This window comes from Eulemur rufifrons, chromosome 21 (assembly GCF_041146395.1).
Source record: "Eulemur rufifrons isolate Redbay chromosome 21, OSU_ERuf_1, whole genome shotgun sequence".
Taxonomy (NCBI): domain Eukaryota; kingdom Metazoa; phylum Chordata; class Mammalia; order Primates; family Lemuridae; genus Eulemur; species Eulemur rufifrons.
Genome location: NC_091003.1, coordinates 25,645,469 through 25,660,740, shown reverse-complemented (window position 1 = coordinate 25,660,740; position 15,272 = coordinate 25,645,469). Strand labels below are relative to the sequence as shown.

Below are 15,272 nucleotides of genomic sequence, written 5' to 3'. Positions count from 1 at the left end.
ATTTTAAGTTAAATAGATTTTTTTTTTTCCCCTTGCAGGACTTTAAAGATATTGCCACACTGTTTTCTGGCTTTCATTATTTCTGACAAGAAATCTTGTCACCCTTATCTTTATTCCCCCATGCATGATGTGAACTTTTCCTCTCAATGCTGTCAAGATTTTCTTGTTAGCATTCATTTTAAGCAACTGCATTGTGACGTCCTTTGGTGTCGTCGTCATGTTTCTTGTGCTTGGATATTTTGAACGTCTTGGATGTGCGGGTTTACGGTTTTTGTCCAATTGGGAGAAGTTGAACTTTCAAGTGTTCAAGTATTCTTTTCTGTTCTCCTCTCCCCACCACCTTTGGGGGCTTTATATGTCTATTAAGCTATTTGAGGTTGTCGCACAGTTCACTGATACTATGTTCCTTTTCTATGTGTTTGTTTGTTTGTTTAGTTTTCCTCTGTGTGTTTCATTCTGGATAGTTTCTATTTCTATGTGTTCGAGTTCACTAACTGTGTATTCTGCAAACTCTGATCTGCTGTTAGTCTCACCCGTCTGGGTCAGAGCTGGAAGCCATGAGGACAGGCAGACGAGAACCGTAAGAAAATATAACTTAATTTGTATCTTCTGGGTATGGAAGGAATTTTTGGTGGTTAAAAAGTAAAATTAGACACCACCACAGAGAAAGCCTTAATAGATTCAAAATTTAAATTTCTGTAATATCCTGAAAAAGATCATTAACAACTTGCCTGGCTCCGTGGCCCATGTCCATAGTCCCAGCTACGCAGGAGGCTGAGGTGGGAGGATTGTCTGAGGAGCTCGAGATCAGCCTGGGCAACACAGGAAGACCCCATCTCAAAATGGAAATGACAACAAAACAAACAAATATAAGTGGCAAACAGCAAAAGACATCTGCCACATACACAACTGTAAGTTAATGTTTCTAACATACAAGGTGAGAAAAACACAGTGCTCAGAATTTATGTGGGTATATAGGCTATTCAACAAATAGGGATTCCTTCAGATCGTAAAAAAAAAAAAAAACAAAGAAAAAAAGAAAAATAATGAAAAAAATAAAAGAAAAAAATAAGAAAAAAAAATAAGAAAAAAAAACAAGAAAAAAAAAAAACACAAATAGGGAGTAAAAATGACCAATACAAAATAGACAAAAATTCTCATTACTATTCAAAAATGCAAATTAAAATAAGATACCATTTTCTACCTATCCAATTAGTAAACCTAAAGCTGTGGCGGCCTGGTGCAGGTGCGGGCAGTGAGAGAGTGTGCGGTCAGCTGAGCAGCCCAGCTGGTACCACCTCCTGGGTGGGATCCAGAAATTCTACTTCTAGGAATTTTTCCCAAGGAAATCATCCAAAATACCAAGGCACATGATTTATAATAGAAAATTATCATTACAGAACTATGCCTTGGGGGGTGGTTGAATAATTACCAGAATCATCACGTCACTGACCTTACTTAGGCGTCCGCCCGCAGCCAGAGAGGGCTTCCCGCTAAGCCCCTTCGCGGCGCTTTGCTGTCCAGCCCTCCGTCAGCCCCGTGTCCCAGAACCTCGGGACGACCTGCCCACGCCCACGCTCTGCCCGTGCGTGGCGGAGACGGGTCCCAGGGGCAGCTATAAACAACCGTCACCGTGAGAGTGTTTTTAACCAAGTAGGGACGTGTTCACAATATCATGGAAAGTGGAAAAGAGGGATCCAGAATCACTCTGTGATTTTAAGTGGAAAAGTGTATCAACTTGTTGCAAAATGCAGAGAAGGAAGGAATGGGGGAAAGAAGGTGGACAGAAAGGCCACAGAGGCAGCAGGCATGAGCGGGGAGGGGATGGAGGGGGTGGAGGGCTGCTTCTGGCCCCTGGGGACACTGCTGCCCTTTTATCAGGGCCATGGCAGGCCTGCCCTGGGCTCCTGGGGGGCCCTGGACTGAGCAGAGACCAGAGACCACCACCAGGGTGGTCCTTGAAGGGGTGAGGGGGCTACAGGACCCTAGGGCTCTGCCCACCAGAGCTCCCTGCCCCCTACTCCCCTACCTGCTAGGGAAGTGAAAGCCACAGCGCCTTCCAGTTTTGACAAGTAGCCAGTGACACCCACGCAGAGAGATGGGCCTGAGGTCAGAGGAGAGGTGAAGGTCAAGGGAGCCAGGGAGGAGGCCTCAGGGACCTGGAGGGTGCTCGGGAATGGCAGGAGAGCCCTGGGACTGGCAAGAGCCTCCCCTGCAACCTCACAGCCTACACCACGGAGGGCTTCATTGGCAGTGGGGAAACTAAGGCAGAGAGGCCAGCTCCCTAGTCCAGAAAGTGCCCTGCGTGTAGGGGCCAGGCTGACTCCACGCCCGCTCGTGACCACGAAGAACAAGCGAGCAGCACCCACTGCGGCGCCTGTCGCACCATCACAGCCGGCCGTGCCCCCACACGGGCGCCCCAGCCACCCAGGGCAGTGGTCAGTGACCCGGGAGGACCCACGCTGCTGCCCTCCGCCTGCAGGAGCTCAGTCGTGCCAGGAAATGGCACTGGGCCATGCTAGGTGCCCAGAGGCTCTGCGAACATCTGCCGAATCGGAGGGAAACATCCTTAACCGTTTCAAAGCCGAAAGGCAGAGGAAACATTGTCCTGCACTTCCTCTAACACGAAATCTGCTCACTAGGAGCTTCCCAAACCCCAGTCCCCGGGAATCAGGGGCCTAAATTTAGATTATCCTTGGAAGGTCACCGGATCACCCTGGGGCAGGGTCAGCCGGCAGCTGCTCAAGATAAACGTGGCTTTTCTGCAGACTCAGGCCTTTCCCTCACACAATTAATGAGATCCTGCCGTACTTCCCCTGGGAAGCAGAACAATAGCCGTGGGTGAGCAGGTGGCCTTGGCCAGCGCTCTGCCCCAAGGGCCCCTCACCAGAGACCAGGGACTCATGTCCCTGCCCAGCCAGGACACCTCTGACCTCGGCCTGCAGGCCCTGCTCCAGCCACGCCGGCCACTTCTGCCCCTCGGACGTGGAGCCCCTTCCCACCTCGGGGATCTTACACCGGCTGTTGCTCCTGCTCTGCCTGGAACTTCTTCCCTGGCTCCCTGCTGAACTGTCACCTCCTCAGAGAGGCCTTCGTCACTCTTTCCTGCCCGTCACTGGTGGACAGGTTACCGTCGGCTCCGCAAGGGCAGGAGCTCGCCGTGCTGTGTGCTCTGCCTGGAGGCGTGCTCGCCACGCAGTAGGCGGTCCGCGAGTGGAAGGAAGGGTGTCCCTCCTGGGTCTGGCTGGGCCACTCGGAGTCCACTCCCAATCTGGGGTGGGTTTGGGGAGGGCGGGAGTGTCAGCCCTGCTTGTCCTGTCAGGGCCTCTCTACAAGTGGCTCTGGCTCCTGTGGTCATGTTGGGGTAGAAATCAGATTGTGATAGGTGGAGCCTGAGGCTCCTCTCCCAGGTCCCTGAGACATTGTGCGGCTGTTGTCAACGAGGCGTGAGCTTGCTGGGGCCACCCTCAGGTGCCAGCCAGGCTGGGGAAAGGCCCACAGTGGTGGAGAGGAGGACAGGCAGGAGGTGAGGTGGGGAGCCTCGGGCTGGCTACGGCCCCACGCTGGCTGGAGGGGCGGCAGGCAGCCTCCTACCTGGGACAGATGCAAAAGATGGCCACCGTGGTGAGGCTTATTCCTGGATACCAGTGAGAAAAACCAACAAGCAAATGCACAGTTCTAGCTCGGGCCTCTGGGAGCAATGCTGGGGGCCAGGGCAGAGAGGTGTCTTAGGAAGTGACCTCAGCAACACAACTTAGAAGACGAGCAGGAGCCAACCTAAGGGACATGCACTGCAGGCAGAATAGGCCACGGCGAGACACAGGCCAGTTAGAGGAAGGTGAATCTGGTCGAAGCATAGTGTGTTGTCAGGCTCACGCACAGCCAGTCCCAGCACAGGCAGCTGCACGCCGATCTGGGGTGCTCTGGGAGTCAGTTCTTTGTCCATGGGCAATGTGAGCCTTGGAGGGCTTTAGGCAGGGTGTAACCCAGGAGAGGGGCCCACCAGGGTGCCCCGGTGGGCAAGGGCGGAGCCCGGATGACGTCAGGAGCCTGCAGCAGTCATTCAGGCAGGATGGTGGCATGGATGGTGGGGGACCTTGGGAAGGTCCCTGGACTCAGGCCAGGGTGGAGCACGATTCAGAGGGTGGGGTGGGTGGTCCAGATGGGCTCCTGGAGTGGACAGGGGAGGGGATGTCCAGGAGGGTCTGCAGAGAGAAAGGGGAGTGGCCCACGGGTCTGCAGCAAGGGGAAGGCAGGGAGTGAGGTGGTGCCTGGGAGGAGGCAGTGGTCCTCGGAGCGCTGGCTGGTGGGGGAGGGCCGCGTGGGGCAAGTCTCCTCCCCTGGCCCCGGCCCCAGGCGCAGCAAGCTTGCAGCCAGTCCCTTTCCAGGCTGGATGAGGGAGAAGGAACAGGGTGGGAGGGGAGATTTATCAAAGCCCCGGTGTCTGCGAAGGCCACACTTTCTCCATGGAGCACCCTGTCCAGTAGGGCTGAGCACTTTGGACCAGATGAAAGGACCGGGCGTCCAGTGGCCTCAGTCCAGGGCTGGGAGCCAAGGGGCTGGTGCCCCATGGGCTTGTGGGCCTCAGGGCCTGGTGCCCCCACCTGAGCCTTAGAGGGGCTGGAGTGTCCACCCCAGCGGACCTTTCGAGAAATGGCTGGGCCATTGTGCAGAAGAATGCCCGGAAATCCCGCGCCTCCCTCCTCCAGCAAGAATGGGGGCTCTTCCTCCTGGCCAGGAAACTCCAAGTTGGCTTCCGGAGGGCGGCCTGGGGGCTGGGGTGCCAGGGGCACCATTGCTGCTGGTGGGAGGGCAGGGCACAGCATCTCACGTCCCTTTGTGTCTCTCCGGTCTGAGGGCCAGAGCAGGCAGTCGAGCCTGGGGCCACAGAGCCCCTGGGAGCACAGCCTGCGCGCTGCTCACTGGGCCCCCAAAGAGCGGGGTGGGCAGCAGCGCAGGAGGAGGAGCGGCTGAGCGGTCTGGGAGACCCTGCAGCAGGGGAGAGGGTCTCCAGGCAGTGAAAGGGCCCCTGTGCCGAAGGAGGCTCCAGGGAGGCGGTGGACGGTGTGGGCGGTTGGGCCCGACCCTGCCCCGGCATCTCGCCGGGATGGAGCAGGAGAGGCAGTGCCGGACTCGGAAGGGGACCTGGAGTGAGCGAGTGAGCGAGAGGATTCCAGGTCGGACTTCCTGGAGAAAGGCTCCGCCGTGCGCCGCGAGAGCTCCCCCAGGCAGACCTCCCCGCAGTGGTGACGGGGTGGGGACTCCCGCAGACCCTGGTCAGGGAAGAGTGGAGGTGGCCCGGATGGAGGGGCCATCGGTCGGGGATTTGGGGGTGGAGGGTGCAGGCGAGGGTGGCCAAAGTGGTTGGGCCGGGAGATGCAGGGAGGTGGCTCGCGAAGCGCGCCCCAGGCCAGCCGGGACGCGCTCAGTGGCGCCTGGGACAACTGCGGGTGGGGTTGGGGCGTGGCCGAGCGGGGAGGGTCCTGAGCGCTCAGCGACCCCCAAGCGCGGTTTTTCCCCAACTCCGGCCTCCGGGGAGCCTGTGATTGGCTGTGGAACGACGGCCTGCACGCGGATTGGCTGCTTCCGGCCGGGGGGCCGGGCCTGGGGCGCGGAGTCCGCCCCCCGAGCCTTCAAGTAGAGAGCCCCCCGGAGGCGTCCGCAGACCTGAGGCGGTGCTACAGTCCCGCGGGGCGAGCGGGCGTAAAGGCACCAGGGCGCGCGCCGAGCCGCACGGCCCAGGCAGCGCCGCGCTCGCCAGGAGGCCTCCAGCCATGGGGTCGGCAGCATTGGAGATCCTGGGCCTGGTACTGTGCCTGGTGGGCTGGGTGGGCCTGATCCTGGCGTGCGGGCTGCCCATGTGGCAGGTGACCGCCTTCCTGGACCACAACATCGTGACGGCGCAAACCACCTGGAAGGGGCTGTGGATGTCGTGTGTGGTGCAGAGCACTGGCCACATGCAGTGCAAGGTGTACGACTCGGTGCTGGCGCTGAGCACCGAGGTGCAGGCGGCGCGGGCGCTCACCGTGAGCGCCGTGCTGCTGGCGCTTGTCGCGCTCTTCGTGACCCTGGCGGGCGCGCAGTGCACCACCTGCGTGGCCCAGGGCCCGGGCAAGGCGCGCGTGGCCCTCACTGGCGGCGCGCTCTACGCGCTCTGCGGGCTGCTGGCGCTCGTGCCGCTCTGCTGGTTCGCCAACATCGTGGTCCGCGAGTTTTACGACCCGACGGTGCCCGTGTCGCAGAAGTACGAGCTGGGCGCGGCGCTGTACATCGGCTGGGCCGCCTCGGCGCTGCTCATGTGCGGCGGCGGGCTCGTGTGCTGCGGCGCCTGGGTCTGCGCCGGCGGCCCCGACCTCAGCTTTCCCGTCAAGTACTCGGCGCCGCGGCGGCCCACGGCCAGCGGCGACTACGACAAGAAGAACTACGTCTGAGGGCGCCGGGCACGGCGGGGCCCTTCCCGCCAGCCACGCCCGCGAGCCGGCGGAGCCACCTCGGAGCCCCGCATAGACTGAGGCCTCCGCAGGGGCTCGCCGCGCACAGTCCCCGCGCGACGACCGGCTTTGCGCACGGACGCAGCCCGTGGACCGACTCCTGCACGCACCGCAGACTGGCCTCTCCCGCCGCCAGCGGCCAGGCCCTGCCCTGACCAGACGACATGCACTCGGGAGGACTTGCTCGGTTTCCTTCTCTGCGTGCCCTGCTGGGATTCCACGGGCAGAGCGGCCATCAGACTGAAGATGCCACTTCCTTCCCTGGCGCTGGGGGTCTTGGGTGCTGCCTAACTCCCCAGGGGCTCCTGCTGAGTCCAGAGGGCAATGGAGAGCCCAGGGCCCCAGCCTGGCTGCTGGAGGGATGTGTACAGCTGGCCTGGCCCTGTCAGAGGACCCACGGACTGAGCCCAAGGGACCAACTTCCCTGTCTCATCCCAGCAGCCCCCCAGGCAAGGCTTGTGGGCGCCAGAGCGTGGAGCTGGGGCCTGCCCTCCTCTGCGGCTTGTGGGGTGGGAGTGGGAGGTTAAGAATTTGCTTAGTAAATGGTTTGAATACTCTCCCACCTGTGTCCTGTTCTCTGTCCAGTCACCTCCTGTCCACCCTCTGCTGACTCCTCCTGGGCTGGCCCCTGGGGCCCATGGCCTTTTCCCCAGTCCCCTCTCCCCCGACCCCCCCCCCCCCCCCGCCACTTTCCCACCTGGTGGGAGATACAGCCAGATTGCCGATTGCCACACAGGAAGGTGAGGTCAGCAGTAGAGTCTCTACTGAGTCACAGGGCCAGGCTGGGGCAGGGATGGGGGTGGAGGCTGGAGGCTGGAACCCCCACCAGGGCCCGTGAGTGGGAGTCTTGGGCCTCAGGAAGTGCAGAGGGTGGGGAAGCTGCTGGCTGCTCCCAGGGCGAGTGCCCAGACCCACGCAGCACGGGGTGGTGTTTCCACCTGCCCTCCCAGCACTTGCTTAGTGCCAGGTCCTCTCAAAGTGGCCACAGACATCTGTACACTGACCAGGCCCTTTCTAATGGCGGGGCAGGGACAGGGTGAATCCAGGATGTGTGCTGGTTCCGGCAGAGCTCGCTGCAGGTCGACAGTGGCGTTGCCATGGGGAGGAGGCACTGATGGCGGCTGGCTGCCCAGAGTGCCTCGGCCTGGCTCCAGGCCCTTGTCCTGGCTTCTCTGCCAGTCACAGCATGGCTCTGTGCAGGGCCTGTGCCCACCCTGCTGGCCTGGCAGCCAGCCCAGCCTGGTGCCAACCACCAGCACCTCTGTGGCTACCCCGCTGGGGGCACCCTGTGTGACCTTCCACCTGTGGGGGGCCTGGGAGCCAGCACTGGCTCCAGCCGGGCATCGGGGGATGAGGGTCCCAGGAGGGCAGGGCAGGGCCATCTAGTGCGCCACTGAGAGCACACTGTTTCCAGTCCTGTTGTAGGCGCTTTGAATTAACGGATTTTTACCTTTTGCCAAAAAGCTAGGAACAGAAGAGAGCAGTGGATGGAGGCAGGGGCTGCAGGGAATGGCTCTAAGCCCAGCCAGCAGGAAGGCTTGGCACCTGCCCCCAACCCTGGCCTTGGGGGCCCTGCCCAGAAATGCCTGGGCCACATCCAGCGGCAGGAAGCCTCCCAGGCCTAGCCAGGCTCTGCAGCATGGGGAAGGGGCAGAAACCCGAGGACGTGGGCTCGGAGGGGCTCAGGGCGGCTGCTGTGGCCGCTGTGGCAGCTTCCTGGGAGTCAAGATGGAGCCAGCAGGTGGGACGGGCTACAGCAGGATGTGCCCTGGGGTGCAGAGGTCCTCAGCAGGCCTAATGCACAGCCCCACCTGGGCCTTGCAGCAGGGACTAAGAGCAGTCCCCAAGCTTGGGAGCGTGTGATCTGGAGCTGTGACCCTGGGCAGGGCTGGGAGCAATGGTCCTCATACCATGGCACCTGGCCACTGGGGCTGAGAAGCGCGGGGTCCGGGAGGTTCAGCCAGGAGCTTGGTCGCAAGGCTGCCCGGGAGGGCTGCATCCCACAGGGGCCGTTTCCCAAGAAAGGAGGGGCACACAAGGGCAGCTGCACAGCTTTTCCAAGTGGCCAGGGTGGGCAGCTTGAGGGCCTGGGAGCCTGGCCGCCACCTACCTGACCCGTGCCAGAAGGGGCAGGGGCAAACTCCACCACCACAGAGGGGAGGGGGGAGGAGTGCCTGCAACCCTGCTCTGGCCCCACTGTGCCCGCTATCCCTTCCGCAGGGCTGCACTGAGCTCCAGCCCACCTGCTGTGTCCTCACTCCCAGGCCACTTTTTCTGGGCTTTCGCCTACTGACTTAAAACGTGCCCAAGCCACTGCTGCCTCAAGGCCCCTGCCCAGCGCCGCCTCTTCCCAGCAGCCTGGGCGCCTCACACAGGTGGACGCCTCCCCCCGGCCTGCCTGCTTCCCGGCACCCACATCCCCGGCACCCACATCCCCGGCGCCAGCCACAGATGGCCTCAGCCCACGAGCAGCACGTCACACCCCAGGAAGTGCAGAAACCGCACCCTCGTGGCCCTCTCATCCCTCGACACTCACAGGTACTCAGGAGACGTCAGGAACGGGTGGGACCAGCTGACTCCACCACTCCCCTGCCTGGGAAGGCCCCGCTGCCCTGAAGGCCACGCTGAGGTCCTGTCCACCTCGGACCTTCTGTGACCAGATGTGGGTGATGCCAACTTCGGGGCCTTGGGGTGTCTCTATGCATGACCTGCTCAGCCAGCTGGCCCTTCCCAGCATGAGGCCTCCCCATGCTGTCCCTTCTCCTCTGCATGTGGTGTGCCCACAGCGTGCCTGCAGGGACATGGCGCATGGATAGGTGCTGGGCCGGGTCGGGGGGTGGCAGCCAAGAGGGTGGACTTGCCATGCTGCCGAGGCCAGGCCGAGAGAGCCAGGCGCCAGCTGGCACTGCTGGGCAGCAGGAAGCGCAGGTGCCGTGAGGGGGCCTGGAGGACAGGGTGGGGAGACCGTGTCCGTGGGGCCGAGTGGGGGTTACACGCCCATGCCGATTGCCCGCACGGCCTCAGCACCCAGCGCGCAGGACCAAGGCTCCCCCGGGCCACAGAGAGCTCAGGGCACACCCAAGCACGGGCCTCTCAACCAGAGCCAAGACGGGAACAGAAACTAAAACAAGCATTTTATTCCATTAAAAACCATTGCCCTTGCACCGCAGACCACGCCCATAACTTACAATCTAAATAAAAGCCAGTTTATATAAATAAGGAGAAGGAGGTCGTTTCTGAAGGAATCAAATTCTGGGAAAGAAAAAAAGAAAAAATAAGTAAGTATCAAACAATTCTGATATCTCCCCAAATTAAACAAACTGCCCCAGTCTTCCTGCTGACATTCGGGGCTGTTGCTTCCACACGTAGCCTCGACCCCTCAGGGGTGAGGGGCAAGGGCCACTCCCCACAGCACCCCTGCCTGGGTCCCGGCTGTCCTCCACTGGAGCCCCAGTACCCTCGCGCCCTGGCACCTCCTCACCAAGAGGACCCCATCTAGGTGCGTGTCTGGCCTGGGCCAGCCTCCAGGTGCCCTCGCACGGCCTCTCCCCTGTACAGCCAGTCTCCCCTCCCCCTGGCACTCTGCTCCTCACCCCCGTGCCCCCCGTCCCCAGCCTGGCCCACCGCACTCCTGCCTTGGGACAGGACACCAGTGTTGGTGTCACCACCAAGCAGGCTGTGGGGTCGGGGGGGTGTCTGCCTCCACTGCTGGCTTCACTGCCTGAGAGCCCCCACTGTGACCTGACACCTCTGCCCACCCTTGGGGGTCCTGTGCTGACACACCATGTTCGTTGTCTAAGGAGGGTGTCAGCCTCATTTTCAGATGCTACAGGTTCAGCCTAACCAGGCGCCTGCCCAAGGTCACTGCCGATGGGCCCACAGATCTCTCAGAAAACCCCAAGGGTCTGACCAGAGCCCCTGCCCCAACCCGGGGTCCCATGCAGCCCAGGCCGCCCTGAGAGAAAGACCGCAGGACTCTCAGCAGAGCCTACTCTGGCCCCGACAGGGGAACAGGCGCCTGCCCCATGGCCCTGGCTCTCCACAGATGAAGGACGTGGGGAGGACCTCTGGTGCAAGGGGACGCACTGTGTCACAGCAGTGGCCTCCAGCTGAGGGCTCAGGGAGATGTAGGTTGGATCTGGCATCCACTGTGGGGGCCCTGGGCTGAGGGATGGTCACACAGACACAGAACAAGCCCCCACCCTGTTTCCCAAGGGGCTCCTCAAGGAAGAGGCGGTGTGGGGGGCAGCCTGGGCCACAGCAACCCGTCCGTGACTCTCGACGGGGCCCCTCAGGACAGGTGTGCGCCGGGAAGGCCAGAGCAGAGCCGACGTTTTGCAATTCCAGGTTCAGCGGCAGCTGCCAACAGCTCTCCTTTCTCAAGGGCCGAACACGCAAAGGCCCGGATGCCAGGCTTTGCGGGCTCCCGCCGGGGTCTGACACGAAGACTGTGGGGCAGGAGGCTCCAGGCAGCCACCGAGGGCAGTGCCAGGGAGTCTGCGTGTCACACGCATCGCGCACGCGGTGCCCAACCCCACAGTGTGGCCGACAGGGGGTGAATGCCAGCTTTCTGAAGGGATCACAGGGGCTTAATGAAATTAGCTTCCTCAGAAATGCCCCATTGTGGCCCTGCTGGCAGCCCAGAGACAGACATGCCTGGGAAAAATGTGCTGGCCTCAAACAAATCTCCTCGAGAACCTGCTCCTTCTGAACCCGAGTAGAAGCCTCCGCTGAGGGGCACTAGGCGTCAGGGTCGGCTCTGATGCGGGGGGAACCCTGCCACCCCGCGGACCCTGTGTAACTCACCCTCAGGACAGGAGGGAAACAAGCGCGTCCAGAAATTTGCTCCGATCCTCAGCTTTCAGCTCCATCACTGAAGTAATGAAAGAAAAACACCTTGTGAGAGGGAGGAGCGGGAAAACAAGGCAAGGCACGGAACTCCCTGTCCCTCCGTGGCCAGAACGAGCTCCACATTCCAGCCGCACAGGCCCCCACGCCTGGAGCGCTCTGGGCCAATGGGTCGCCTCTCCCCGTCCCGCTGTATTTAAAAGTGCTGGCTGTGCCGGGAGAGGCCAGAGCTGGGGCACATGGGGAGGGCCCTCTGGGCTCCAGCAGTCACAGCCTGCAGAGGGGACTCGCAGGTGTGACGACTCAGAGCCTCACAGACCTGGGCAGGGCCGGGCCTGCCCATCCTGCCACACACAGAGCCCTGCCCCACATAGGCTGAGGGGAGCCCCGGTGGGCAGGCCACCTTCAGCCTCAGTGGCCCTTTGACACAAGGGGACACGCTACACGCTGCCTGCATCTCACAGGGCCATCAAGCTTGGCCAAGCCACAGGCCTTCAGCACACAGGGCAAAACCAGGTCCCGAGAAGGGTCTGGCCTGGTCCTGGGGGCTGTCCACACCGCCAGCCACAGCCCTGGGAGCCCCAGCTCCAGCCCACCCAGGTGGGCACCGGCCTGGCTCACTCTACACCCCCAGCCCTGGCTGTCCACCCTCGGGGTAAACCCGGCAGCTCCAGCCCCGATTCCTCCGCCAACCTCTCGCACATCTTGGGCACGAACAGCCAGCAGGGACTACTGCTCTCGGGGTGAACCGATACCACCTGGGCCCCAGCCGTGACTGTGCCTGGCTCGCAGCAAGCTTGGAGACAGCTGCGGCAACGTGAAGACTGGGTCTCCCAAGACAGTGATCTGTCATTGGTGAGGAATAGGGTGGTGGTGATGTAAGAAAATGTCCTTTCTGAAAGATGCTGAGGGGTGCTATAGGCTGACTGTGTGCCCCCAAATTCCTATGTGGAAGCCCTAACCCCCAATAGCTCAGAATGTGACCGTATTTGGAGACAGGGAGGGCCCTTAAACAGGTAATTAAGTTCAAAGGGGGTTGCTAAGGTGGGATCTAATCCAATCTGATAGGTGTCCCTAGAGAAGGAAATGTGGACACAGACACCAGCGATGTGTGCACAGAGGAGATGCCATGTGAGGACTCAGCAAGAAGACGGCCGTCCACAGCTAGGAGCAAGGCTCAGGAGAAACCAGCCCTGCCCACCTTGACCTTGGCCTTCTCGCCTCTAGGACTGACAGGAAATAACTGGGGTGAGACACCAAGTCTTGGCACTAAGATATGGCCGTGTCAGCAAACTAATGCGGGGGCTGCAGTGTCAGGAAGTCTTTTTACTTTAAAACCTGTCAACAAGAATACAAAGGCAAATTCGGCCAAATGTGAACCAGGCTCCAAGCTGGCATTTGGGGACGCGGCTGCCAGCCAGGGCCCTTCCACTCTGGGCCCGTCTGACACACAGGTGGGGCCAGTGCTCGAGCCAGCACACAGGCAGGGCCCATCACGATGACACAGAGCCCTGGCCAGTGTGGAGGTGGCCGGCACAGCTTTGGAGGTGGCGCCCTTGGGTGGCTACAGGCCCCACTATTCCCTTACCCCACGAGAGGGGGACAACCCTGACCAGTGAGGCCCTGAAGGCCAGAGCTGGGCCTGTCGCTCCCCAGGAAACACCTTTTCTCTCTCCGAGGGGCCCTGAGCCACCTGGAGTAGCCTGTGCCAGGGCCGCTTCCAGGAGGGGGAGAGGGCTGCTGGCGGGCACCTCCAGCCAGCGCTGCCCTGGGAGGGGCAGGTGGGAGAAGCGTGGCTGAGCGGCAGGAGACTCTCACCTGAGAGGTCAAAATGGTTATGCAGCGTCCGGGAGCTGGTGCTTTCCGCTGCCTTCTCAAACGCCCGCCCAAAAAAGCTGTGGACACACGAGACACGCTGGGGGCCAGGCCGCCTGCGACGGACCCTTCCCTGCTGCTGCCCCAAGACAGACGCCAGGGGTAGTCGCTGCTCTACTCAGCAGGGCTGGTGGGCCGATGTGCTAGGCCCCCACACCCAGCCCAGGACAAGGACAAGCTGCTCACTTCTTCCTGTCCGAGCTGTCGGTCTCCGGGGGGATGCCCACCACGGTCACTGTGCCCTGCTCAGTGTTCAGCGGGGCGGCCATCACCAGGGGCAGCAGCTTGCAGCGCCGGTTCTTTGTCTGTGGAGACAAAGGGCACCAGGTAGGGTGTGGTGGCCCGAGCACACCACTCAGCACCCAGAGCCCTGCAGTGCCAAGCCACCCTGCTCCCCACAGCCTCCAGAGATGCTCTAGTCCCTGCACTGTCAGGCCCAGGCTGCGACACCGTGTCCCTTGGGTCCCTTGTGCGCTGGCTCTGCCCACTGCCCCATGGCTGCTCCTCACAGGGGCCCTGCCCCACTGTCCCCTCCTACGTACACCTCCTGCCGCAACCGCCGCCTTCCCCAGGAGGCCCCCCAACCCCCACCTTGTCTCGCCCCATCCTCTCGTGGTGCGTGTCCCCACCTGAAGCCCCCTGGCCTGCTTGTGTGCTCCCACAGGGTGGGGACTGAGCGTCTCCCTGTACTCCCAGTACTGCTGTACTGGCGGCACCTATACCCACGACCCAGGTGGCCGACCAATCTGATTTGTCGAGGATCCAACCCAGGCCAGCCAGTCCCTGGGGCAGCAGGGCCCAGCGGGTGGTGGCTGCTCAATAAATGCCTGATAAACAAATGGATCCTGTGAAGCAGATACCTGTTCACCCATTTTATAGACAAGGAAACTGAGGCTCGGGTCAGGTAATCTACCTCCCGTCACATAACTGGTGAATGAGGATGGGATTTAAACCGAGCCTAGAGGACTTCAGAGCTCGTGTCTTGTCCCTCGTTCATCTTTTGACATCACCCGATTGACTTCACAGAGCATTCGTGTCATCGCTTTATTGGTTAGCTTAGCAGAACAAGAAAATGTCAACTTCCTGTCACGTATTTCATTTGAAATGGCCCCTGGCATGAACCCTTATCCTCAAAGCAGAGTAAGACTTTGATTATTGAAATACGTGGACTGGCCTTTGCAGTCGCAGCCAGGAAGAGCCCAGTGTCAGCTGGGGACGGACCCCTGCCCGAATGCCAGCTGAGCGAGGGTCTGCGCCAGGCCAACACAAAGAAGGGTGCTGGGCCACATGGAAGGCAAAGCCGCGCACAGCAAGTTAGCCTAGAAGACAAGCTCAGCGAGTCTGTGCTATAACCAGCCCGCTCTCCCTGACCTGCCACAGTGGGACGTGAGCCCCAGCCCCGTGTGCTCCACGTGGGCCCCTCCCTCGGCCTCCCACCGACTTGCTGTGAGAACTGAAGGTGCCTGGGGGTCGGCTGAGGAAATACAGCTCTGAAAGAGTAAGGGGTTCCCCAGGCCTGGCAGCTGGGGAACGGCCACCCCAAGGCCAGCGTCTAACACTCAGTCCGGGGCACCCTCTGCACCCACAGCATCCCCCGCGCAGCTCCTCACCGAATACACAAAGGACTTGAGCAGGTGTCGGCTGAGCAGGCTTAGGGACGCCGGCTTGGAGAACAGCGCCACATCTGGAGTGCCCTGGGGAGGGAGACAGACGGTCAAAGGAAGCTACCGGCAGGCGTGGCCTGGCCGCATGCGCCCGCGGGGAGCCTGACCTCCGTGAGGGAGCAGTAGAGGAAAGGCCCCTGGGAGATGACGAGGTTGGTGCAGAGGCAGCTGGCGATGGTCTGCTGGGTGGCTCGCAGCTGCTTCTTGGCGAGCTCCAGGCCCAGGTACAGCTTGTCCAGGTTGCTCCTGCAGAGGGGCAGACACATGGCTTTGGTGGTGTTTATTGAAGACTCGGGGTTCCTGGTTCAGGAGAGGGTCTGGGGGTAACAGTTGCTCTTCTCTCCCTTCTGAGTTCCTTTCAAGGGAAAGAAAGGGATAAAAAATGCACAAACCC

At 61.1% G+C, this 15,272-nt stretch overlaps 2 protein-coding genes across 2 annotated transcripts in view; one reads left to right on the top strand and one right to left on the bottom strand.

Moving 5' to 3' along the window:
• Nucleotides 1-5,715: 5,715 nt before the first annotated feature.
• On the top strand, nt 5,716-6,877 carry CLDN5 (claudin 5). The gene has a single exon (XM_069497549.1). It carries the CDS (start codon nt 5,775-5,777, stop codon nt 6,429-6,431), a length of 657 nt encoding a protein of 218 aa, XP_069353650.1. The 5' UTR covers nt 5,716-5,774; the 3' UTR covers nt 6,432-6,877.
• A 2,790-nt stretch (nt 6,878-9,667) lies between these two features.
• The window catches only part of CDC45 (cell division cycle 45), a 29,633-nt gene continuing 24,028 nt past the window's right edge, over nt 9,668-15,272 (bottom strand). Inside the window, exons 14-19 of the mRNA XM_069497049.1 lie at nt 14,986-15,124; nt 14,825-14,908; nt 13,401-13,519; nt 13,158-13,234; nt 11,298-11,364; nt 9,668-9,743 (exon numbers count right to left, since the gene is read on the bottom strand). Coding sequence (XP_069353150.1) covers nt 11,300-11,364; nt 13,158-13,234; nt 13,401-13,519; nt 14,825-14,908; nt 14,986-15,124 — 484 coding nt within the window. The 3' untranslated portion in view covers nt 9,668-9,743; nt 11,298-11,299. The remainder of the gene's footprint in view (nt 9,744-11,297; nt 11,365-13,157; nt 13,235-13,400; nt 13,520-14,824; nt 14,909-14,985; nt 15,125-15,272) is intronic.